At 43.3% G+C, this 25883-nt stretch overlaps 1 protein-coding gene across 1 annotated transcript; it reads right to left on the bottom strand.

The window, feature by feature from the left end:
- Positions 1–1312: 1312 nt before the first annotated feature.
- Positions 1313–21575, bottom strand: man2a2 (mannosidase, alpha, class 2A, member 2). The gene is made up of 22 exons (XM_069686651.1): positions 20967–21575; positions 20274–20531; positions 20035–20179; positions 18837–19008; positions 18516–18643; positions 18074–18247; positions 17398–17584; positions 15458–15635; positions 14962–15164; positions 12862–13044; positions 12544–12658; positions 12352–12422; positions 12083–12248; positions 9708–9944; positions 9345–9467; positions 8965–9079; positions 8564–8697; positions 7670–7811; positions 7227–7360; positions 6238–6432; positions 6027–6140; positions 1313–4953 (listed from the first exon to the last, which is right to left on the bottom strand). The coding sequence occupies exons 1-22, from the start codon at positions 21096–21098 to the stop codon at positions 4801–4803; spliced, it is 3459 nt and encodes a 1152-aa protein (XP_069542752.1). The 5' UTR covers positions 21099–21575; the 3' UTR covers positions 1313–4800.
- Positions 21576–25883: the final 4308 nt, after the last annotated feature.

Here is a 25883-nt window from a genome sequence, read left to right as displayed (position 1 = left end):
CTCTTCTCCGTGCTCGTGAATCACTGTTGCGATTGTGTTTCCTTCTCTCCGGGCCTTTTCTCTTTAACAGGGTGCCAGTATTCGTGTCTTCTCCCTGCGATCCAGTTGCAGCGAGAGTGCTGCCAAAACACCATCAAAAAATTGTTTTCTCAGACTCCCAACTTCCGTGTCCCCTGAAAGTTTAAATTAAGATAAATGGAGCAGGTTTGTATGCACGCGGGGAAACAATGCCTGCCAGTAGCAGCTTTGTTCATTAACAGCTTTGCACAATAACACGCTCTACAGAGGCAGGTAACTGGGTTCATGGGTGAGGGTACAATCATTCTGTGGTCCATAATTAGATCTGCCGGGAGAACTCGCTGAACAATTCAGCGTCCCTGTGATGCGTCGGGTTCTGCATCATAAATGCTGTATGTGTGAATGTAAAGGTGTGCGTTAATTGGCTCCTACAGAGAAAGAAAGGTGATAAGTCTGAAAGCCTTTTATCGCCTCGTTCACAGCGTCATTATATGATTCTTGTGTTTCTCCAGACTGTATGGCCTTTAGCTCGTATTAATTAGCTGTCATGTTCTGTGCGATGCTGCCCGCTAACACGGCTTGACAACAAGAAATATTAGATTAATTAAAACAACAACAAATTAGTTCCTCATTAGTTGATTTCACATTCAGATCAATCGGACACCGAGGTTCCAGTTTAATTATTCCAGCTGCTCAAACACTGTTTGTTTGTGATGGGAGCTCACTGTTTGTTCCTCCTCACGAGGAAAATATAGCCGGCAGCAGCAGAGTCTGGAGGAAAATGCAGAGGCTGAGTGTCCCCAGGGTGCCACCACAGGCGTCATCAACCACCACACACACACACACACATATATAAAGTGGCCTCAGGAAACCTTGCCACTACTCTCCTCTTCTGTTTCCCTGATTCATGGTTATGTAGCGTGAACAAAGAAACATTTATTTTCACGCTGTCACTGTTACCTTCAACACCACGGCTACACAGAGGGGGCACACATGGCTGAAAACCTTCTGCTATTAATTGTATCAATGATAAGAGTCAGCTTCTGCACGTGCTCAGTTAAATGTCCTCCATGGTCAACCACTGAGAAGTAAATCTGTGGACAGTAAAGGGGCTGCTTTGCCACACTTCTCCGAGAATAATGGAAAAATCTGTAGGCATGGATTGTGCTGTGCACTGACTCAATGTTGCCCCCTACTGACAGAGAAATAAAGCTCTTTAATAACACTAAGGAAGACATCATGAATACAGTAGAGATTCATAGGTGCAATAAAAAGAGTGAAGAAATCTAATAAATTTTAGATAAAGTGATCTTTATTCACTCCCGTCTCTCCTGTTCCACTGCAGCTTTAATCCATCATGAATTAACAAACACAGACGTGACCCGGCCTTCATATATTACCTCTGAACAAACAGAAACAGCGCTACATAGATATCACATTTGAGAAAAATTAAAAAGACATTTACACACAGACTTGGACACAAACAAAGAGGGAAGAGAAGGTCATGGCAAGGTCATGAGACGACAGGAGAAAGTGCAATTCAAGAAGCAGTGAAATCTGGTCTCACAGAGATGTGAAGAGAGAGAGGGAAAGCGGGGGTTTATTGAACTATGGCAGACCAGACATCAGCCGGAGGAGGAGAGCGACGAAGCAGCAGGAGGCCTCATGAGGAGAATGAAGCAGATGAGCGGTTATAGTGATGGGACACAGCGGGGCAGGGTGAGAAGGTGCTGCAGCACAGAGTGTGACACAGGTGAGGTGTGAGGAGTCCGGACTCCGCTTTGGACACAGATGATAACATCCTCCACAGATACGCACCGACAGAAAAAGGCAGAGTGCCTCGGGATAAGAAGCACTGTGGAGCTGCGATACAAATTAAAATAAACTGCAGCTCATTTGGAGAAACTGAGCAGCCCCGTTTTGGGTTCATACAACGTATTCCTAAAAGGGGCCTCTTCAGCCAAATTAACACATTTTCTAGCTTAAGTAATTTAGTGGTTTCCTGACACGCAGACAATTTTTGTTTTATGTGTCGAGCTTTTGAGAAATCCCTCTCCGGAGATTTCTAGCACCAATGGAGATGAATGGAATTCGACTCAAAGCGCTCGCAGCTTTGAAAATTAACATCTAAAAAATTTAGCAGCAACATCTCCTTCCAGAAACGCTGCCACACCCACAGCTTTCACACACTGACGCCGCGTCCCACTTCCATAAGTGTTTGTGCAGATATCAGACGAGAAATTAACGCACTTTACTGTTTTATATGTGCATGAAGTGGTGGAACGTGGCTTTAGAATGGTGTCGCCTATTACACGTCAACTGATCTTTTTCTATTCGTTTTTTGTTTGTATTCTGGGCTGTTTCTGAGCAGCTGTGAGCAGCTTGTCCCTTCTGTGGAATGACTGGTCGCACAAAAGTGCACACCGACAGCATACTCAAAATGTAGCTCTTTTTTTAGTATGAATACTGGTTGTGAATACTTTATCTTATAAAGTCCAAAAAGGTTCATCTAGTCTTCACTGATCTTTTTAATGCTTTTCTTATCAAATCACTTTTCTTATTCCATCGAGGAAGACTGCAGGAAGACAGCAGTCGAAACAAAGGTTAAAAAACACCTTCAATCATTTGTCTATTGATAAGAAAAGTATTCATTTATCTTCCAATTTTAACACAAGTCACTCTCAAAATCTGATTAGAATCAGTACACAGCTTCTTACAGCAAGCTCTGTGGATTATCACCACTTGTCAGGAAAGGCAAGATGTGTCTCCAAATAAAAAATGATTAATGCATTTGGCTCTGAAAGACACGATACTCCTTTTAGCTTCATTATATTAGGGTGTTGGCCGATATATTAGAGACGGATAAAGTGCTGAAACCATGGAATGGAAATTAATCGACAGCAATTCTGATGATCTTTTGATCTATTTTGAGGTCCACTTAGCCGGCTAAATGCTAATTACTTAGATTTCTGCTTCTCGAATGAATAAGTGCTGCTGTGAGGTTTAACGTTTTAGAAGTTCATTAAAAAGGTAAAATAAGTAGGATTTTGCTAGAAAAATAAAATACACTTTTACAAATATAATATATATTATACATGTGTGTTGGTGAGTGTGTGTGCAGAACCTTGTGAGAGCCTTCCCTCTGCATCTATTCTGTTGTTTTGATTTGCACGGGACGTTTTCAGGAGGGGCGCTGTTGTGATTCCCTGAGCCAATCACAGCGTACAGGTGAGTGTGGGAGTGGTTAAAATTAGCAGCTGGGCCCCATTCAGAGCGGCAGAACACGGCGAAAGAGCGATGTAGAGTTAGCCTTCTTTCTGTTGGACAGGTAGGTGCCTCAAACCGGGTAGGACAAGCTAACCGGTGGTTAGCATGCTAGCGCAAAGGTAACCGTGATGCTGTCGGTGGGGCCCAGCTATGTAAAAATGCAAGGAAAAATCCTACTTATTATACCTTTAAGAATAATTTTTCTTTTTACATTTTTGACAAGGGTTGATCAATAATGTAAACAATCAATGGAAGCAGCTCCAGGCTGATGTCTGAAAACAAAATCTATATGCATAACCAGACACCACTGGAGAAAATGTGTTTGTTTGTTTTGTATTTGAGTGAAAAAAATCTTTTAATTTTTTGTTCTGAAAAACTCCCCTGTAATGATCTGACCCCCTGCTCAACACAGACAGCCAAACTAACATATGAGACCTAAAACAGTGCTGTGAATGGTCCCTGATAGTGCACACTGTAATCTCAACACACCCCGAGGAAAACTCCCCATTACTCACGTCAACATACTCTACACACACACACACACACACACACACATACTGATATATCCGCCACGTGGAATAAATGAGGTATAGTCTTTGTCTACTCTTCTACTGCATACAGCGTGGTAAACACAGCCAGACTCTCAGCAGTGGAGTACGAGCACAGGAATGACTGACAGGGGCTTTGAAATGCACACATCCTCCTCCACAGTTTGCTCATCAGTGAAGAAGAAGAAGCTCAGGAGGGGAAAGGAGTGAGAGAAAGGAAAGAGTTCAGACTATCCACAAGCAGAAGGTAAACAGTCGTCTGATATGATAAATGATCACATTGTTTTCGCGTAGTGACCGACTCTTGGACTCGGACATCGTTAGCTTAAAGAGCCGCAGCTTGGGGGTTTGAGTCGAGATGAAGAGACAACACATTCTCTTTGCTGCATTCGAGTCTGTCGGGAACAAAAGAAGAATTAAATTGCAGTCGAGTACAAAAACAAAAATCGCTGTGATGTGTCTCCTTCACTGCGGACATAGAAAAATTAAAAACCCATACACCAAATAAAGCTTTGTAAATTGCACTCTGATGTGGCACGAGTCCCAGGCCCCCCTCAGGTCATTTGGGATATATTTACATTCAGTAGTTCAGTCCAGGATGGAGCAAAGATAGAAAAAGACACGAGTTCTTACAAAGCAGAACTAAATGAGATTTCATTTTCGATTACAGAGAGATTCCCGGCTCTATCTGATCCTGGCAGTCTTTCGTGTTTCGCTGCCAGATCACCGGGTATTTTTTGCTGCTCATGGAGACATCCACAGTAACAGCTATGGCCTGCCCCCTGCTGTGCAGTCAGTCCTGTTACAGTGGACCCTTCCTCTCCCAGCTGTAGTGTTTGTGGTTCTGCTTGACAAAAACAGAGAGATCCAGACCCCTCTGTTGCCGGTCGGTGGCCGACGTGGGCCTGGTTCTTGGTCCAAGGAGTCTGGTTTGGTTTGTATTGCCTCTTTTGAGTGCGGACGGTTCTTAGCGCAGCTTGAGCTTGAAGGCGGAGATCTCCATGGGGTCCAGGCTGATGGAGGAGTCGTTGGCAAGAGGTGCGCTGGAGTGCATCAGAGTCAGGGACACGGGCTGCAGCAGCTGCAGGTCCAGGTTCTTGAAGAGTCCTGATACGCTCAGCTGGAGGGGGAGGAGGGCAGGCGGCGTTAGAAACAAACAGGTGCAGGAAGGAAGATGCAAATATGAGGAAGAGGAAGTTTAGCTAACAGGTAGAAAACAGATCCAAAGGTGGAAGGATAATCAGATTAGTCACTTAAGTAAAAGCAATAGCAATAACACACTTTAAATATAATTTGTCATAAACAAAATTACTACATTAAAAAGACTTTGCCTCATTCTCTAAGCACACGCAGAGGGTTAAAAGCGCCCCAAAGTGCGCTGCAGAGCAAACAGCGTCTCTCTGCTCCGGAGCTGTGACGCTTGACAGGGATTATTATATGGACGAGCTGCTATTGTGCGCTTGTTTAAAAATGAAGCTGCGTTACAGACAGTGAAACGAGTAAACACTTGTCGAGTCTGGACTTTACAATTATAAGAGCGGCCCCCCTCCTCTCCCTGCTCATCACAGATCTGCAGATGGAGTTGAGAACCATCAGTGTGAGCTAAATTAATGCCTGAGAGCACAGCTCCACGCTGCAGAGGAGCGGACGTGCAGACAGCTCCTCTCCACAATCAGACGCAAAACAAGAGCAAACTGCACCGAAACATTATGGCCGTGTTTGCGCTTGAATATCATCAGTGCAATTTGCTTTGTGAATCGGAACCTGAGACGGAGCAGATAGTGGGGACGAATGATGAGCAATTTATGGAGCTATCAGCAGCCACAAATGAATTCCCCGCTTTGTGCATTAAGACTTAAGCTGCACTTTAATGTTGTAGATAGTTTAGATGAAGCTCATTTTATCTGCTTTATTTCTGTTTATAGTAGTAGGGATCATATTTTAAGATAATCTTGTGTTTTCAATGATGTATATTAAACTGAAAAATAAACAGCAGCTGTTAAGCAGTATAGCTTAGAAAGGGTATCTTTTAGTAGAACTTAAATATAGTAGCGTAAATGTAATTACTTTTTCTCAGTCAGACCAATCTGTGCTCATGCATAAAGGATGGAGAGTTTGGTGGAAAAACACAGCAGATGGGCGTCCTTTTTGTGTGTTATTTATGTGTGAGTGTGTGTGTGTTTGCACCCTGACCTGTCCTTGTGTGGTGGTGCAGTTGAAGCCGAGGTTCTGAGCCTCCAGGCCGCAGTCCAGCGCCAGACGGTGGAGAATCATGGCTGTGTACGGAGACGGAGAGTGGGGGTCCTGCTGCTCACACACACAGAGTCACCACAGGGGTCATTTTAAAAAGTCAAAACACAGAATATGTGAAAACAAAATTATCATAATCTTTTTGTCTCCTCACCTGGCTCTGGATGCTGCGCAGGTTCAGCAGGTGGAAGTCGCAGGGCAGGATGGACTTGAGAGGGGCGAAGGTTTGCAGAGGAGGGATCCCGCGTCTTTTGGGCAGAACGGGCAGCGCTAAGACGTCATGGTTCAGGAAGGCGTTGGTCATGTGACTGAGTATAGACGGGAAGCTGGTTGTTGCGCTGTCCTGCACCTGGAGGAGGGAAGAGACGGGTTGAAGCAGCAGCCTCTGGATTTGTTTTTCTGCTGTAACACACTAGGAGGAATGGGCTCTATTACGTACGAGCTATTTTCTAATTGTAATCCAGACAGGCAGAACTAATCGATCTATATTTGATTCAGCCACAGCACTGTGATGTCTTTTTAGGATATGTCAAAATCAGGCCAGGAAAACTTCTTCCCAAACAGCGTCAGCAGTTTTTCCTCGGAGCTGGATGATCAAATAGTGCCGACTTCCATTCTCTGCCAACATCTTTTCATTTACAGACAAATTATATCATTTGTTTCTTTCGAAGGCGCTGTCGTAAAGATGGACTGGTTTGGCTACAGCTACGAGGTGGAGGAAAGCAAAAACAAATAGGAACAGGAGCTACAGATCACAAGCTATGATGCGAGCTAACAAGCATCCTCACTGTTGCCAAGGCAACATTACCTCTTGAACTCCGTCACTCAAGATTTTGGAGAGAAAATAATGAAAGTAGGAGGAGAGTTTGGCAAAGAGGCCATCATGCTGAAGGTAATGAAGCAGGAAAAGAGGAGACGGAAAACAAAGTTAGAGACGATAACAAAGAGACAGACGGGAGGTAATAAGAAGTGAAAACACGACATGAACAAAGGTGTTAATGAAGACAGAATGAAGGACATCAAGCTCTTATATTCCACAGCCGTGCTCAGAGCTCATCAGCGGCGCAGACTCAGACACGTGGGCTGGAATGTCAAGAGCGTTCGCTCGGCTTCAATAACCGCCTTCGCTGTCATCTCTCTGACCTTGTTGCCCAGGGATCTCCTCTCCAGCAGCAGGCGGAAGCGGTTTGCCGTCTTCTTGTTGTCCTTCAGGCCCTGCCCCAGCCCACGATTATCATCCTGCATCAGCCGCCGGTCCATAATCACTTCGAGCTGGCCTGAGGGAGAAGGAGGAGATGCAAGGACAATGGCTTTGATACAGAGCCTTTGTATTGAACTTGAAGACATCACTCAATGCAGATAAAAACACTATTAGCTATTCGTCCTTTTACAGGCGCCTCCATTACTCACATAAGCATGATAAAAGGATTAGCTGAGTACATTTACGTGGGAGCATGAACTCTGAAAGGCTCTTGAGGGAGAGGTATAATACTATTAAAGGTTAGGGACAGTGAAAAAAAGAGAAAGAGAAGAAGTAAATGAAGAGAAATGACAACATTTAACAAAATGCAATAACAAAAACAGACCATTTTCCAGGCTGCTGACGCCCAGAGACTGAGCCGTGTGCAGCGTGAGGCGGTGATGACTGTCCTGGATGTACGCCTGGCTCGGCATGGGGTAGAAGTTGGCCTGCAGGGGGAGCTTCATGTGGTGATGACGAGGCTGCATCTACAATAAAATTAGACACAGAACGACAGAAGATGTTAAAGTTAGAGCACAAGGAAAAATCTGAAAGCCACAACCATTACGAAGGTCGGGCACAGTTAACTTCATGGAAAAAAATGCATCTATACTCAGATTCAAAAACATTACTGATGTCTTGTTATCTTTCCAATTTTCAAAGACACTCTTCTTTATTGTGGATGCTGCAATCTCGGATCCCATCAGCTATAGTCTGACAGTGATATGGCCTCTGGTGACGCCTTCAAACACGACGGGGCATGTAGCCGGCAGTTAGCGATAGACAACTTCCTTTTCCGCGTGCTGCATTGTTTACAGAAAAAGAAACCGTCTTTCTGGTGATTTACTTTAATTATCGGGTCTTAACTTTGCCGACATTCCAACATCATGATGCAGATTTGTAAAAAGTAAAAATGAAGCTTTGTCAGGTCTGTCCTCAAGAGGAGAAGAAAACCACTTTTAAAATGCTCGAAGGTCTGATCGATCATTTCTGATGCATTCAAGGAATCAGGAAATCTGAACACTTAACGGCTTTTGTAACACAGCGTCGAGGGAATTTATCTCAAGTTACGGCGCATTACAACCCGCCTGCATTTGCCACAGCCTGCTGATAGATGATTGGTCAATATTACTTTACGAAAACCAGAACACTTGCCGTCCCGGAAATCCACGTCCCTGCCTACAGATCCTACATTTATATGTAGAATCTGTAAATAGAGATTACGGATGCTGTGACTCACCTGGAAGCCGTTGAGATCCGTGTAGAAGACGTCTCCACTCTGGATGTCAGTGATTAGTCGCATAGCCAGCTCCTTATTGGTCTGATCTCTGATGTCCACCATGGTGCTGAAGTCTACAGACAACCCATCCACGCCTGATAATACAAACCATAAATACAGTTCGGCCACTCTTAGAGGGAAGTGAATGAAAATGTGTTCTTGCAAATACTTTCTTTTGCCTCCTTAAATATGAAACAGGCAGCTGACAGGAAGAGTGCCTACCTAATTGAATTATAAATAGTCACTTTGTCAAGCATATTGTCCCTTTTTGCATCGAACCATCTGGTGCCTTTTAACTACACATAAAAAGCTTTTGCGAAGCCATTTGAACTGCTTCCATTTAGCAGTTTTGTGTTTATTACCTGGCACGTTGTATATGCGAATGGTCTGCTGAAAGTGCTGGTAGTGTGCCACCACCTCCGAGAAGAGAGGCCCCTCCACCACCCGCACCACGGGAGGCTCCTTCTGGTTGTAGGGCTGAGAGCAGGAGGAGAGAAAGCGGAGTCACAAACTGAATAAGTGCTCAAAATTCGAGAGGAGGATGAAGTGACGAGGTACAGTATGGAAAAAGAAGCGCTGAGATTATTGTATTTAAATCAGGAAAATATGAAACAGCACCCAGCGTGCCCACCTTCCTGCCTTCGAGCTCCCCAGCATGATTCAACGACAATTCGCAAAGGAGACGCTATCAAAGCTCCTGAGAGGCAAGTAAACATCCAAGATACAACAACTGAGGGAATACCTTTGCTTTCCCATCGGGGAGGAAGAGGTACGCTCCACTTTTGTCTTTGGAGGGACGAGTGCCGTAAACCATGAACTGCATCTGAACCTTCACTTCCTGGGGATCATCCTTGCGCTTGATACTCTGTAGATGAAACAAAAAAGAAAGACAGAAGAGGAGGGAAAAAAAACGGAATTAAAAAGAGATGAAAGGATGTTTGACTAGCAACAACACATGCCATGTTCGCTTTGATCAAACAGCTGGGATTTATTGGGAAATCAAGCTCTGGGTTTTTATCCTCGGAAAGATCAAAGGCGTAACAGGCGAGCAAATCCTTCATTCAGATATAAAGTCTATAGACGAAACGGTCGATGAATCACAAACCTCCAGCAGGCCGGTGGTCCCAGAGAAGCCCAGAGTGAGAGACTGACTGCTGATGTAGAAGGTCTGAGAGTCCGACTGCTGAGAGCGAACGGGAAGCGGATCGGCGGCTCGAGCGGTGACGCCGCGACCAGACAGCCGGAGCAGGGTGTCGGAGCGGAGTGTCATGGGCGAGTCAGGAGCGTCGTAAACATGGAAGACAGCCAGACCCAGCGGAGGCAGGCGGACCATGAATGTGGCCTGGGTGGAGGGTGAAAGAACGGTTGAATATAAATTAATTAAAACGCAATCATACAAACACTGGTGTGTAAAAGCCTGTGTTTAACAGCGCTGTGTTAATGTTCCTCCTAATCTGCACAGCAAGTGTTGACCATGAAGCGGTCATTAAAAGTTAAAAGCATTTACACATTAGCATCAGTGTGTTATAATTAAAACGTGATGAGTGATAGTGTTAATGTGCCTGTGTTTCTCTGCTTCTCATTTTAATTTATGACTTTCTGTGGGTGGAAGGACTTTTATTTTAGACCAACAAATGAATGCAGATAGTTTTGGTCAAGCAGATTCAATATGTGATTTAAGCAGATTCTATAAGCGTGATTTTTTGTGAGAACTGAAAGAAATAAGTAGAGCGAGCTGGCAGACACATCAAAAGAGAAGAGGAGGAAACTTTGACTTTGAGGCCTTTTTATTTAAAATTCTATTTTATCCTGAGTACTTTTAATTCTACATAACAACGCATACGTACTCCAGGGAAATGTCTACTGACACTGTCACACAGTGCTTCAGTGTCTGTCGAAAAGAGCCTTTGATAGTTAACATTCAGGAGTCAGGGGTCGCGCTACCAATGCACATAAATGCATACAAATATTACCTCATGAAGCTTAATTCATTATGTATAGTAAAATAATGGCACGTTAATGGAGTTAATTAAGAGAGTACTCCAGATTTAGCAAAGCAATACTGCAACAAAGGTGGACTTGGATGATACACAGCAGAACCAGAGATGGTGTCCTTTTTAATCCATGCAATCTTCTTTCTTATGAACGCCTTGTGCCTACATTACCCACAATGCAATCTCGGATCCCATCGGCTGACGATATAGCCTCTGGGGACAACAGTGAACATGCTGGGGCATGTAGTCAGCGGTTAGCGATAAGCGACTTCCAGTCAAGACTTCCTCTTCCGCGTGCTGCATTGTTTACAGAAAAAAGGTTTTCTTGTGATTGACTTTAATTAACGGGTCTTGGCTTCGCTGAAATTTCAAAATCATGATGCAGATTAGTAAAAAGTCAAAATGAAGCTTCGTCAGGTCTGTCCTCAAGAGTACAAGAAAACAACTTTTAAAATGCTCGTTTGTTGAATGGAGTTCGGATCGATAATTTCTGTTGCATTTGAGGAAGTCGGGAAATCTGAACGCTTAACGGCTCTCGTGACACAGCGTCAAGGAATTTGTCTCAAGTTGAATTTTAGATCTATAACAGAATGTTAGCTGTTAGCATGCAGATGTCTGTTTTTTAGAGATTAAGAGGAAGCTAAATCATCGTGAGATGCCGCTGATGGGAGCCGGGATGACACAGAGGCATACACCACAGCCTGCTGATACAGGATTGGTCAGTGTTTCTCAGACTACAAGCGTACTACAAACAGAAACCAGAACACTTGCCGTCCCTAAAATCCAACGTCCCTGCCTACATAGAAATGTAGAATCTGTAGATAGAGATCACCCACAGCGCAACTTGACTGTTGACAGTGCAGATAGTGATGTGTGTGTGTGCTGATGTGGCTTTGAGCTGCTCGACTCAAGCAGATAAGTGAATTTACCAGACCTTTGTATCCCAATCCTCATGTTTTAACCCCACACCCCCAGATTATCTTTATTTCCAGACTTGTAGTCTTTAGCAGCAACACAGACGCTGACACAAGTGACATGACTTGAGGCAATTCATCTGATTTCCTGTCTTTGGAGCCACAAAAGACTAAACACAACTTCTTCTTTTTTTCACATATACAACAGTATATAATTCCCTGAAACATCTGCTTCACATCGCCAACATGTCTAGACTTGTCCATTTATAGTCATGTTGTCTGTAGCACGTCCGTCTGACAAACACACATGCTTTATTGTACATCAGTGCAGCTGTCCGCACCAGCTCACATCGCTCACTCACATCACTGTGACTCAAGTCTATACTCTTTCAATTTAAGCACCTAACAATAATGGCTATGTGCTGAGCATTGTTATAATGCTTTGAGTGCACAGTAGTTGTTTGACTGAACAGGTCAAATATGGACCATAATGTGCAGTTTGCTGCTGAGCTTGTTGTACGACAATATCACTCTGCAGAAACCTGCGGTGCCTAATGAATTTAATCTCTTACCTCAAACACTTCTGCACTCATCTGACTCGCAGAGCTCCACTGAGCGCTCAGCTGCACGGGGAGGGTCTGTCCGTCCTCTGTGAGCACCCGCACCCTGACCGTGTTGACCAACACCGTCACTGCACACAGCCGCTCCTGCTCGATGGGGTTGAACAGAACGAGGTACCTGGTGGGGAGATGGGAAATGCAATCAGACGCGCAGCACGGTGGAGAAGTGGCTGAAGGGGGAGGCAGAGGAGATTAAAGATGCGAGGGGATGCTGATAATACCTCGGCCCTGCTGGGTCCAGCTCGATTAAAGTGCGCTGAGGCAGAGAGTCTTGGGTAGCACGCCTGTCATCCTACAGAAATGAAAAATAGCGTGAAAAACATACCGAACACTTCCTCGAGGAAACAAGTATGCAGCTTTTTCAGACTGTTTTTGATAAAGTCAGGGAAGTGTTTCTGCATATATCCTCTTACCGTTTCCAGGAATGGCTCCGTCTGGTAAAAGCGATAAAACTCTTTGTTCTTCATCACCAGGAAATGAGCAGCGTTGATGATTACTCTCTTCAGACCGATGAGTGAACGCAGTAATCTAAGGAGAAAGAGGAAGAATCAGCAAATGGCTCAGTGGAGCAATCACAGCACACGACTTATTATTCTGCTTTAAAGTGAGCAAGTAAAATATCGCCCCTGAGACAGTGGACTAAAATGTAAAGGTACAATTTATTCATGCTTTTTAAATTACATTTTCAAACAGTCAAACTGTCCTTTCTTTGTTAAAGCTCACATCCTTACCTGGTGCCATAGTCAACCACAACGTTCTCCTTGGCGGTGCCGGTGATGGCATCATGATGTTGGAAGAGGGCAACAGACCGCCTCGCATCGACCAGCAGGGCATAATCTGAGACCGGGTAGCGTCCTTCCATGCCAGCATGGCGAGCGTTTGCAACCGCCAGGCTGTAGAGGATCTCTGCCCCCCTGAAGGACATCGTCAAAGAGTTAGCTCTGAGGAGCCATTTACAGTGACACATAGCAGCTTCATTTGGGCAGCTGAAGGTGAGCTTAGATTTTGTATCTGTGTAAAATCAACTCTTCATTCTCTGGAAAGTTTTTGAGGAACTGTTACACATGGTTGTATCCAGAAAACTGCTGTGAAATCTAACTCTGGGACTCAGGCTACTTTCTCATATGCACTTGTGTGTAACAAACATGCAGTTTAAGTTAAAGCTGCAGATACAGTTAACAGTAGAGGGACATAGGAAAGATTCAATATACAGTTGAAGTCCCTGATCAATAATTAATCTGACTATATTAACTGAAGGTATGTTAACACTGAGTGGCTGTGGCTCAGAGATAGTGTAGTGGGCCGCCCTCCAATTAAAGTTAGTAGTTTGATCCCCAGCTCCTCCTGTCAACACGTCTAAGACCCAATCCCAATGGTGAACTTGGTGACATATACAAACGTTATTGTCCAGCCCCCACTAAAGGTAAACAAATGTTTGTACACTGAAGAAGTATTCAATAAAGTTTGAACAAAAAGAAATGTAAACAAAGCGAGCATGGACGGTTAGGGGAACCACAAACACGTCTATCTGTAAAAGACAACAGTTAAATATTCACAAAGGATTAACAGTAATGTCTTTCTGACTTTTGCTAGTTCAAATATGTAAACACTGTAATGTAAGACACAAATTTACATATTGGAAGCCGGCTTTTTCTTATTATCTGTCTGGCACTGCACTCAGTGTGTGCAGTGAGATTACATATTTGGGCCATATTATCGCAAATGACCTGTCTGATGACAAGGATATATGTAGGCAGCGTCGGAAGCTGTATGCTCAAGCGAACGTGCTGTGTCATAAGTTTAGCATGTGCTCTGTATCTGTGAAGATCTCACTCTTTAGAGTGTATTGTACACCTTTGTATACTGCCTACTCGTGGTGTCGTTATAAACAAGGCAGCATTAGAAAACTCACAGTGGCTTATAATGACAGCATGAGGCTGCTGCTGAGAGCTTCAAGAAGCTCCAGTGCAAGCCATATGTTTGTCGGTGTCGGGGTCCCTACCTGCTCTGCTGTTTTACGTAACCTGATGTATAGATTTATGTGTAGGGCATCTGAGTCAGAAAACGACTTAATCGCTGTTCTGGCTAACCCTGTACGCAGTTCTGTCAGATTTTCTTCCAGACTGTGGAACCATTGGCGAACTTGTCTGTATGCTAGACATTGAACATTGTGGAAGGCTTTGTATTTTATTTTTTCTCTTTTGTGTGTGTGTCTGTTTTTTGTGTTCTGTGATCTGGATCCCCCTGAGTCTGAAATAAAGACATAAAGTAAGTAAAAAGTTATTAGATTTAATGGTGCATATTGTTTCCAGGCAACGTATCCTTGGGCAAAATTCTGATCCCAAATTGATGCTGGAGGCAGAGCCTGCTGTGTGTGAATGTGTGTGAATTATTAGTTCATCAGTTGCCTCGCAGGGCATTACCATTTACTATATCCAGATGAAAAGTGTGTGATATGAGACGTATGAAAAACAAGCTTTATGTGTTACTTTTTGTAACATAAGACTGTTTTTGTGACTTGGTTACAAAAAAATACAAATATGAAAATAATGAAAACATTAAATTGAAGTTAATATTGTTGCGTTGTTGTGTTTTTGTTCTTGTATATGTGGAGTGATACCACGTTCCAATAATACGTTTTGTTTAGACTGTGCCTTTAATTTGTATACAGGCTCTTTCAGGTACATGTATGCACCTGGTACACCCCACTTATACCTTGTTTGCAATGCAAAACATGAAAGATAGTTTTAAAGTAGAACTCATTTACATAAACAGCTACAGTACTAGTACTACACCATGCTATCAGTCACATGCGATCATATCTGCCTCACCTGAGGTGCGACTCTATCACACGGTCCAGGCTCTTGTAGAAGGGCCGGGAGGTGAAATAGCCGGTCCAGTAGTGATCTTCACGGTCTGCATAGGCAAAGAAATCTCCACTCAGCACTGGGAAGTCTGCAGGTCTGGATCCTTGGGCCACTCCTTGTGCTTTGTACACAGCATTGAAGTAGTCGGTGAGAGTCCCAAACTGAGCCTGAAAGAGCAAACAGGCAAACAAAAAGTTCAATCAAACACAGCTGAACAAACAAAAAAGAACATCTCTCATTTTATGCATGCACCTGTCATCTTACATGGCACCATGTGAACCAGGCGCTGACAGATTCTTTGTTCTGTCAGCGTGTTAAAATACCACTGCATGATTCATTGTGACAAGAACGGCTGAACACAGAGGTACTGGGTACATCACACGCTGAGAAGCACTGAAACAAATCAAAAAGAAAGAACAACATAAATTTGACTCGTGACGGTCGACAAATTATTACTCACTTGTACGTGCAGCTCTGGGTGAGAATTCATGTAGTCAAACAGTTTCTGGTAGTTCATGTATTGCTGATCCCACTCCAGGGCCTTATCGTAGCGGAAGTCATCTCCCAGGGGGACGAGGAGCACCTTGCTGCGGTAGAGTTTGGACTTTTTACGGTACTGATCCAGGAGCAGGTTTGCCCTGGTTGAGGAAATTGAAAGAGATAAGAGGAGGGGGAAAAAAGAGAAACTTAAAGGGCAAATTTCTTGGCATTTAAGCGGCACCATTTTGGATTGGCCAGCTTGAAGAAAATCACTGTGACCTTGGAAAGAGGAGGATGAAATTAGCCCTTGGGGTATTTTCCATTAGCCAGTGAAACGTCCTCTGGAAAGTTCTCTAGGTTTAATGCGACTGCAAGAAAGTCTGCAGTCTATGTCAGTCTCCCTCCGTGCATTCACCCTCTGTGGCTGTTATCATTGGCTTAAGTTCAAGTTAAGTTTAACTGTAAGGGACTGGGACAGATAATACAGAGCTACGACAGCACTGCCCAGTCTGCTGTGTATCTGAAGAACACAAAAAGGAATCACTGTTTAGAAATGTGGATTTTTTGACGTTGTAACTGTTTTGATTAGGATCTATTAAGTTTGGTATTGAGGACTAGGCAGTTATGCAAAGAGAGCCGGACATTTTGCTGTTGAGAACTGTGCTGTGGTGGACAAACTATGCAACTATAGTCCCTTTTACACTGCCAGTTCAAGGTGGCATTATTATCCATCTTTTACATTCCGTCTTCGATGTAAAACACACGGAGGCGGAGTGGTGGAGTTAAATCGTTCCGCATCTGAGCCGGCATTGGAGGTAGTAACAGAGGCGAAACAGCGTCTGTGTAAACAGCAGAGCCGGCAGGGCGGAGCAGCACCTTGTGTGTGTATTTGTAGCACGCGCTGTTTGTTTCCACTTCGCGCACGTTTTGCTTCAACAACGCCGGAACGCTGCATAAGACCACACTGGGGCGACTTTACGCCGCCATTGCGCGGTCCAATGTAAAATGACAAAGGCTGCATGGCGGCGGAGCTTCGTTACGGCGCTGAGGTAGAACCGCAGTGTAAAAAGGGCTTGTGTTTCAGTATTACATCAAGATGTCTTTGGCATTTCTGTATTGATTTGTGTTGTTAAATAATTACAACAACAAATGCCATAAATTTGCCGGTCAATTTCTCAATTAATCAATTGAAAAGATTTTCACTACTTTCTGGCATGAAAGTAATAATCTTGAAGATTCCCATGTAAATTAATGTCTGTTAAGTCTCTATCTATCGACGAATGAGGTAACACAATGGTGATTGAGCCTATGGTCCACTGATGAAAGCCTTTGCATTTGCAGTATGTAGGATTATTACAGATGGAAAAAAATCACAAGCAGCGCCCAGTTAGTGACGCGTTTTCCATCAACCAGCAGTGGTTGGTCTGCGAAGAAAATCAAGAGTTACAACCGGAGCCAACCGTGGACGTCACACATGCAACACTGTCTGGATATCTGGGAAGTGTGCTCCCGCAATTACCGTTTATCACCTAAAGGTGTCGCCAAGAACGAAAGTGAAATCTTCAAGATTATATCTTTAAATGTACCAAATAAATTACTAAACCCAACTTATTTGTCTTCAAAAACCTTGTCATGTCACTTCACCCTTGCAAAAGAAAAAGAAAGCGTGCCATTTCGTACTTTTCAGAAGCTGTAACTATCGGAGTAAATGATTCAACTTAACACCTTGTCATCTCTAATATACTGCAATAATTATAAATGTGTAATTATCTTATTTTAGCCGATACATCAGCCCAACCAAATCCCAGCATCTTTATAGCTCCAATACAAATCATAACATTGGTTTTATAGATGTACAGTCCGCATTTGCACTTTGAATCTCACCAAAAGTTGGAGCTCACAGACCCCCGCTTGTCTCACCTCTCTGCTACATTGGCCTCCACCACAGTTTTTGGTGGCACCTTCCAGGGACAGTTTATCCGGCCACCTGGTAACCTCTTAAAATCAAACTGGCAGCAGATCTTGGGGTCGGGTCCGCAGGTGTGAGGCACGTCGTAGCTGTAGAACGGCATCATGTGGCAGAACATGTCTGTGCTGGATCCGGTGTCTGTCAAAGCAGCAGAAAAACAAACAAACCTTGACTTGAGAGATATCCGTTGTTAGCCTCATGAGACAAGACTGTAATCACATCCTAACTCGTGACATATCATGCATGTACTAATGTAATTCAAATGACAATTTATGGTAATTTTAAATTATGTCTGCAGTGTTCACTTGGGACAGGAAGAAGGAGCAAAAACTAACTCTTTATTACAAAATGAATCCCCAAAAGAACCAATTATCTCAAATTGATCGTATCTAATTGTGTCATATCAGAGGAACGAACAAATGGACTGCAAATCTGCAGCAGATGTTCAATTCATTAAGAAATAATAATGAAGATTGCTCCTCTCAGCGGATTAGGCGCTGCATGTTCGTCAAAAGTTTCCCTCACTTTCAAATGCCATGATAAGAACCCATGACTCATCCTGCATCATGGGCTTTAACAAAGATAAGCACATGATTCACATAACGTCCGTATCTCCAGTCCACTCACCCCAGGCCTGCCTCCACATAAACTCCAAGCTGCGCGTGGAGGCAAAGTGTTTTTTGATGGAGTAGTGGACCCGCTGGATGAGCATGCTGGTCAGGTTGGCTTTCTTCAGCAGATAAGGCATAGTAGCGCTGTGGCCGAAAGGGTCGACCGCCCACCCACTGCGAGGAGTTATACCTATGACAGCGAGCGGGGAGCACACACTTCAGGTTAAATCACAGATAAAGGAAGAGATGCATATTTGTGATAGCATTTCTCCACAGCAGGAAGCAGCGAAAGTAGCACAAAGCATTTTATCACCCACTGAGCGAGAGGCTACACTCATGCAGGATGAAAGGCTCAGATTTTATCATCAAGCAGTGAATAGTGTTATCATTTTAATTTTAGATTTAAAGATTGAGGCAAAAAAAACCATCTAAATATAAACTCTTATTTCTGTGTGTACCTAGATTTCTCTCCAGCCACTGATGCCCTTCAATGAGCTGGTCTATCATAGCGAAGTAGTGAACGTTAGCCTCGTCCGTCATCACCCATCCTCCCGTCACAATCTCGAGCTGTCCTCCGAGGATCAGTCTGTTGAACAGAGAGGATTAAGAAAGCAAGGTGAGGATAATCCAGCCCGAAAGAGGGAGAGTCACATTAAGCAGATAAACTATTTTTAGAGCAGCCACATTCTGCCAGCTAGATACTACCCATTGTGTAAAACACACACGCACTTAAGGCCAGCAGGCATCGAGGAACTTATTCCAACTTAAGCGTGACTCACTTGCGCATCGCCTCCTGCTTGTGTATGTCTGCGCTCTCCCACCACTTGGAGAAGAAAGAAATCTCGGACCAGATGAACTTTCGACGAGGATCCTCAGCCAGCTTCACCACCATGTTGTTTAAAATGTGTTGCGTCTGGTCTGTGAAGTACTTGTCAAAAGTCTTGATCCAACCTAACAAAACAGGAAGATAAATATGATCAATTTTCACACCTCGGTTTGCAAACAGACCGTCCAACACAAAACTTCTACCTCATCAGTCCCACATTGGTTTTATCTAGCTGGCCTTACAAAGACAAGAAGTCAGGGCAGGTAAGAGACTCGGTGGAAAAAGGCTGCACTGAATCAAAAATAAAACTCATATTTTATTCAAGTGGAGCTGTTCCCCCTCAGAAAGCTATTTAGCAGCAGAGTGGTTTTAAGGAAAGTGACTAAAAGGCACTTTCTTTGCGCTTTTTAGTGCGCCAAAATGTGGAATACCATCGCCTATAAATATCATGTCAAATATTTAGCTGTGGGCTCATACAGTATTTCATGGTGATAATTCTGCAGTCATGTAGACTCACAACAAGGCCACAGAGACGAGGATATTTAAGTGACCCAGAGCTGGTGGTCAGTTGTGAAGGACACCTTGTTTGACCTGCTTAACTTTACTTCACTAAAACCCTTAAAATCCATAATGCATTTAAAGAAACGAGCCTATTACCAGTGAAGCTACGTAGCTGACAGTGTGACTTCTGCTTGTGTGAACGCAGGAAACTGAATGCTGCATAAAAATGACTTAAATAACTTTGCAGCAGAGTTTAATCAAGTTGAGCTCTAAAATGAGGCCTGTGACGTTCTCTGCAGCCTGTCAACACATCAATACCTGTCAATTTAGAAAGGATGTGGCTGGCTGGTAAACAAGTCTAATGGAAATGTCAATCCAAAAATAAAATCTCAGCCAATCCGACCTTTAAATAGCTCGAGTTTTCCTAAGCCAATATCTGTGTGATTTCATTGTCTGTGGCTGAGCTGTCAATCACGTCAAATTTATGCTTATAATAATGAGAATTAATACATTCAGTTAAGGCCTCGTGTTCGCTGCCTTTCAGATCAACACATTTGTGGTATATTTTGATCGGACAAACTTTAAAGTAGCACTGAGATGTGTGCACCTTTCATGAAAGTGTTGCTGGAGGTTTTGCCCTCTATGCTCACCTGGATCATTGTGGGAGTGCGGGACTACGAACACTTGCAGCGGTTCATTGGCCCACTCTTCAGGGTCATAAGTAATTTCAAAGCCTTGCTTCCATACGCCACCGTCAGGGTTGTCAAACTTGAGGAGGGAGTACACATCCAGCATCTAAGAAGAAAAATACACACTTGTGATTTGCTCAAAATAAGGAAGCTATAACATCTACAATACAGCAATAACAACACATTTTTTAGCAACCCACCTGAACATCTGCTTGACCACGGCTGCCTACAGAAATTTGGCAATCTTGGGGCTTAACAGCGAGGAAAGTGGGGCGGCCATCGAAGGGAAGGACCCAGGAACCATTGGCACTTCTGAATGGCAGGTGGCCGCTGGGAGACACAGCTCCTGTGTCTGTGAGCTCCATCACAGAGTCCTTTATGTGGCTGATGATTTGATGGTTTTCCTCCAGGAGCTGCTCCAGCTGCTCTATCCGGTTCTGCAAAACTGAGATTTGGCTCTAAAAACAAAAGCACACACAAAAATAATAAATCATACAGCTGTGCAACATCAGAAAACATCTGTCAACCAAACCCACATTCTTCCTGTCTGTGGCAGTAAAAACATTTTATGTCAAGACATTTAGAAGATGTGTAAAATCTTCTGATTCAGACAAGGTAACAGATAGCAGTAGGAGATCAATCGGCAATCGAGATCAACATCTAAACCTTGACAGTAACGTAAAATTTACATGTGCTTATAAAACATAACAATGCATATTAAGCTCTTGTGTTTTTGTCAGATGCAAACATAAGCAACTGGTACTTAGAAAAGGCTTCATGTCCATTTCTGCTTTGATCTAACATCTGGTGTATAAAAACAAAACATGCAAAACGTGGTGCAACAGAAAGCCGGTTTCACTCATCAAATGAAACACAACAGCCATTATTCTTACCCGTGGAAAGTTCCCGCCATTCTGTCGCCTCGCGGGGTCATGTTGGACTCGATCCAACATCAGATACAGTGAGAAAACAGCCACACAGAATATGGCCCCTCCACACACTGTCACCTGTTTCCTCAGCTTCATCCTCCCCTGGAGCAGTCCTCTATCCGGAGTTTGAATTTTAAAAATGACCTTGTCTGAGGTGTTTTTTCCAGCACAGAAAAAAGTCCTTGAAAACTGGAATGTAATCCTTCACAGTGCAGAGAAAAAAAAGACGGAAAGTAACCCGCTACACCAGAACTGATGGTTCAGTTGCACTCCTGCTATGCCTCCAGCCTCCCCTCACCATACTGGAGACCACAGCGAAGTGTGCTGCAGCAGTGGTATTAGTGGACAAGTGTTTTAAATCAGCAATAGCTGGCAAGCAGTCTGTCAGCTTCGGCCAATCCACGGCCACCGGGGGTCTCCTTCAAAGTAGCCCTTGTGCTCAACCATCCAAACCGAGGAGACTGCAGGGGGGAAAAAAACAAGCGCCACACAGAAGGGGGCTCAAACAGGGACCCTAGTGTCCCCGCAGCATGATGTGTGTCACTGTGGGCCTGCTCTCCTGGTCCAGTCCCCACTCCCACTGCACACGCTAATCCTCCAGTTTTGTCCTTTTGCTTAGTTGGCCTTCAGAGCCATAACAGTTTGCACACTACGCTGCAGCAGTGCAAAGAAATGTGCTGAGAAAAAGAGCAACTTGGCTTAGCACAGCAGCTTTTTAAGCGGGCCACGACTCTGTCCGAAGCAGCTCCAGGAATTAAAATGAGACAAATGTCATTCTTCTCTCAGTAGCATGGTGACAGCAGATCCACTCTGGCAGCATGGGCAGTGCATCTGTCCTTGATCCTCAGTTGAAATCACATCAGAGGGTCTTCTTCAGCTGTTAGGAGAGTTTTTTAATTAATAATTGGAGCATGCAACAATATAAACACAGCCTTTCTGAGAGAAACTGTCACTGACACAAACACAAGTAAGAGGAAGTGCGTGAGAGTGTAAGAGATACTTAGTGTGATCTGAAAAGGTAAAGTCATGAGGGAAAGCTGAGCACACTCCCCAGTGTTTCCTCACAGCACTAATAGGTATTCCTGTTTTCCTCTGTGTGTAAATCCAACAGGATCATAATCCGCTCTCTTCTCAGGCTGGGACGATCTTAGCATTCCCACAGGGAGGTGGGATAAAAACCTGGCACTCATTTCCTAAGACTAACTGACAAATAGCCTCACTGTCAGCAGGAATACAATGTTTCTCAGACCATCTGGACCTGATTATAAATACAGCCCACATGAAAGGCTTTGTTACTTGTGTTGCCTGACAGAGACTACAATTCTGCATGTAAGTGATAAACTGTAAGTGCACCACAGATCACAAGCCGCTCACTAGGTGTCATCTTTGCATTTATATTACCTTATGTAACCAATCAAAGCAAACAATAATCTGCAGGTTATTAACTGAGCGGTGGTTCCCCTCCAAAGGTTAAACTCCTGCCAGGCAACACTGTGATGCTTCAACTTAAGAGCATTAAAATACCTGCGTTAGAGACATTACCCTGTGTGTAATCAGACACACGGTAACCAGCTAATGCATTTAACTGGTGAGTCCATTAATCAAATTAACGGACCCTGTCAAACTTTAATAATCCCGGCTACTTTAAGATTAACAGGATCTCACGAATATGCAGGCAAACAAGCTAGCGCTAGCTCTGGGTCCTTCATTATTAAGTTACCATACCAGTTCATGAGCTAGCTTTAGGAGTCGAACAACGTAACTATAAAGACTGTCATTTACTGATAAATGTAAGTAAGCAGCAGTCACAGCTGTCCTTCTGCAGCTTTGATAAGCCTGACTGCACGGTACAGTTATGTCTAACGTTGCAGACGATAGCGAGTGTCGCCCTGATAACATTAAGACAATACGTGACTGATATGTCCTGGCTAACATTCACTTTTCACCTAAACCTCGGCTAACATCCATGAACGACCTTGGGAACCTATGTCTTTGTGAACAAAATGAACAAATCTGACGTTACCTATCAAAGGAGAGTAATCCGGAAGAGTGTAGAGCTCAGCGGTGTGCGTGCTTTTAGCTCCAGGCTGACAGATTACCAACTGAACCTGCTAGCTTAGCAGCTAGCACCACTGAGCTCCCGCAAAGGCTCATGGGAGGAGAGGAGCTGCGCATCAGTCGGTGATTGGCCAACAGCTTCAGCAGCTTGTAAAATAAATATGAACCAACCTTTGGTTTTCAAAGAAATAAATGCAGTTAGTGTTTAATGTGAGTGTTTTTAATGCAAGATATCGTTGATTTAGAAATTACAAAAAAAAAAAAAGAATTATTTAACTTTATTTAGTATTTGTTGAAACTGTGAAATCCATGTTTTTCATACTAGTTGGGCATAGAAACAAAAACAAAGTAAATGCACAAAAATAGATTTTAAAGCTCCTGTGAGGAGTTTTTCACTGGTTATGAAAAAGACTGAAGTTAATTCTAATTACTCTATATGACCTACAAAAGCAAACCGGACCATCAGGACGAAGACTGATTATTTCCATATTGATATTTCTAGTGCCTGAAATTGCTGGCGGGGGGTAGGTGTCAGGCAAAGCAAATAACTGCATGCTGCATTTGTTTACATTTTCCAGGGCAAACATTTGAAGTGAGTGATACATATGACTGTTAAAGAAAGGAGCATGAGATTTTTTGTTAAAAACCACAACTTCAGCATGTAAAGGATAAAATCAGCAAAGAGATAAGAGCTTCGGCTTTGTCCACAGGGTCGCCAAAATCAACACAAACCAAAAGTTCCACACAGCAGCTTTTGGAACAGCAGGCTGCGGACGTAACTCTGGCGCGATCTCTCTCTCTCTCACTCTCTCTCCCTCTCTCTCTCCGTCTGGGCTCATTGTGTGTTAACTAAAGTCCCGTTTCTAATGCAGATTAGATCATTTTCTGTTAAGACCACACCCTAAACCTGTAAAACAAAGACCCGAAACTACCCCTGGATATGGCATAAAGGTATGTTTAAAGGAGGCAGGATGAGATTTTTTGTTAAAAAACACGACTGAAGCATGTTCAGGACAAAATCAGCAAAGAGATAAGAGGTACAGCTTGGTCCACGGGCTGCACCCAAATCAATACAAACCAGAAATTCCTCACAGGACCTTTAATAGAACAGTGTAAACAGGTAGCTGCAGTTTAAATCGCGAGAGGACACTTGCAAGACTTGGTCACCCAACTTGTCTAACTTCACATGATTATACCTTTAAGAATTATTTCTAACTAATTATATAAGAACAACCCACTTAGAAGTTTAGAGACAAAATGCGCTCTGAACTGTTATGATATGTTACTTTAAAACTGACAGGTATTAATCTAAAACAGAAAGAGCCATGATTAACTGTTTACAGTGAGCTGTATAAATGATCCTTAACAACTGGTACATTTTCTCTAAAAAGACACACTGAAAACTTTCATCCCTGATCAGAACACTGTACGGGGGTGGCTGCTTTTGTTTCCAGTGCAGAATGATCAGCCTTTAAGCGTGAAGAATCACAAAACCCATTACTGTGTGGGCTGTTCCCGTGATAGTAAGTCACAGCAGTATCTGGTTGGATAATCTGCTCTGATGCACCACACAGAGTCCAAAATCCAAAATTCCAATAAATTGATAACGTCAGACATGGAAAAACACATGTCCTTTTAAAGCTGTAGTATTACTTTATTTTGTGAAGACATGTTATTAAAAGTTGGATGGGCCTATCCTAAAATGTGAATTATAAAATGTAAAATCTCTTTGAAATAAGGAACTTTCTTGTGCTCTCAGCGGGTTATTGCAGTGTGACTTTTGAATAAAAAAATAGGCTGTAATGCTTGGAGAAAATGTGGATAATAAAGTGCAAATGTGCCTCCCATGGACTGTATACTTCAACCGTGATGGATAGCAGTATCAAGCATGCACAATTTACTTTTCTGTTATCTGCAAGAGATAAAAAGCTTAACAAATTGGGATTACAGTTTGCCTTTAAAAGCCAATTTAAAGTTCTATCACCATGCAGCTTCTATGTCTTTCCTACAGACAGATTACCCTCTTTTGTCACTGCATCACCAAAGCTAAAGACCAGCCTGATTGAAGCAGAGAAGGTAACACCACTGTGCAAGTAAACAACACCTGAGAAGCCCATTGTGGAAAATATAATGAAGCCTTGCAGGTGAGTCACATTGTTAACTTCTTTCAATGGATCACTCAGGACCTCTTCATGTGTTTATGGAAACTGGAGCTTAGCTGACACTCCATTAATTAATTAAACAGATTGTGTGGGACACGACATGAACAGATGGCAATGTTTTGGTGTTGTTTAGTCACGAAAGACTGATAGATTCTAACGTGATCTACAAAATCATTGCAAATTCAGATTATGATTGAGATGTAGAGTGTTTTCCAGTCTTAGAAAATAGATTTTGCTAGCAGAAAGTACCTCAGCACAGACAGAATGTGGTTCTGAAAGTATAATCTCTCTCAAAACAAAGTTGTGATGAGGAACAAATGTTTACACAGCTGGTTGTTATTTTGATTTCCGACTGGGGCTCCTCTCTTTGGGTTCCCGATGCCGTCTCTGAGCCTCGTGAATCTCCTGTGGATCTGTTTATGCGGTCTCACAGCAAGCCCAGCCCTTAGGAAATATTTACCAACTATCCATGCAGGATCTTCTTGCTAAGTCACAAAACAGCTATGGTAATTGGAGAGCCTGAACAGGTGTATCCGAGCACAGAGCCTGAAGGGAGCTACCTTGTCTCCATGGCAACAAAGGCGTACAACAATGGTGCTTGCCTGTCATGGTAAACGAGAGTCCCCAAGTGACTGATAGAGGAAAGACCACACCAGGACAC

The sequence above is a fragment of the Semicossyphus pulcher genome, unplaced genomic scaffold (genome assembly GCF_022749685.1).
Source record: "Semicossyphus pulcher isolate SPU_LCO1_2020_fin unplaced genomic scaffold, fSemPul1.0.p SCAF_8, whole genome shotgun sequence".
NCBI lineage: Eukaryota > Metazoa > Chordata > Actinopteri > Labriformes > Labridae > Semicossyphus > Semicossyphus pulcher.
The sequence above is the reverse complement of the archived record's forward strand: the minus strand, read 5'-3'. Positions and strand labels throughout refer to the sequence as shown.

Excerpts from the sequence above, each read along its gene's own strand:
- man2a2 (XM_069686651.1), bottom strand. The coding sequence starts at position 21,098 with ATGAAGCTGAGGAAACAGGTGACAGTGTGTGGAGGGGCCATATTCTGT. Across the intron at positions 18,248-18,515 it reads GTGGCTGGAGAGAAATCTAG|GTATAACTCCTCGCAGTGGG; the intron begins GTACACACAGAA and ends TCGCTGTCATAG. Across the intron at positions 6,141-6,237 it reads TGCGCAGCATCCAGAGCCAG|CAGGACCCCCACTCTCCGTC; the intron begins GTGAGGAGACAA and ends GTGTGTGAGCAG.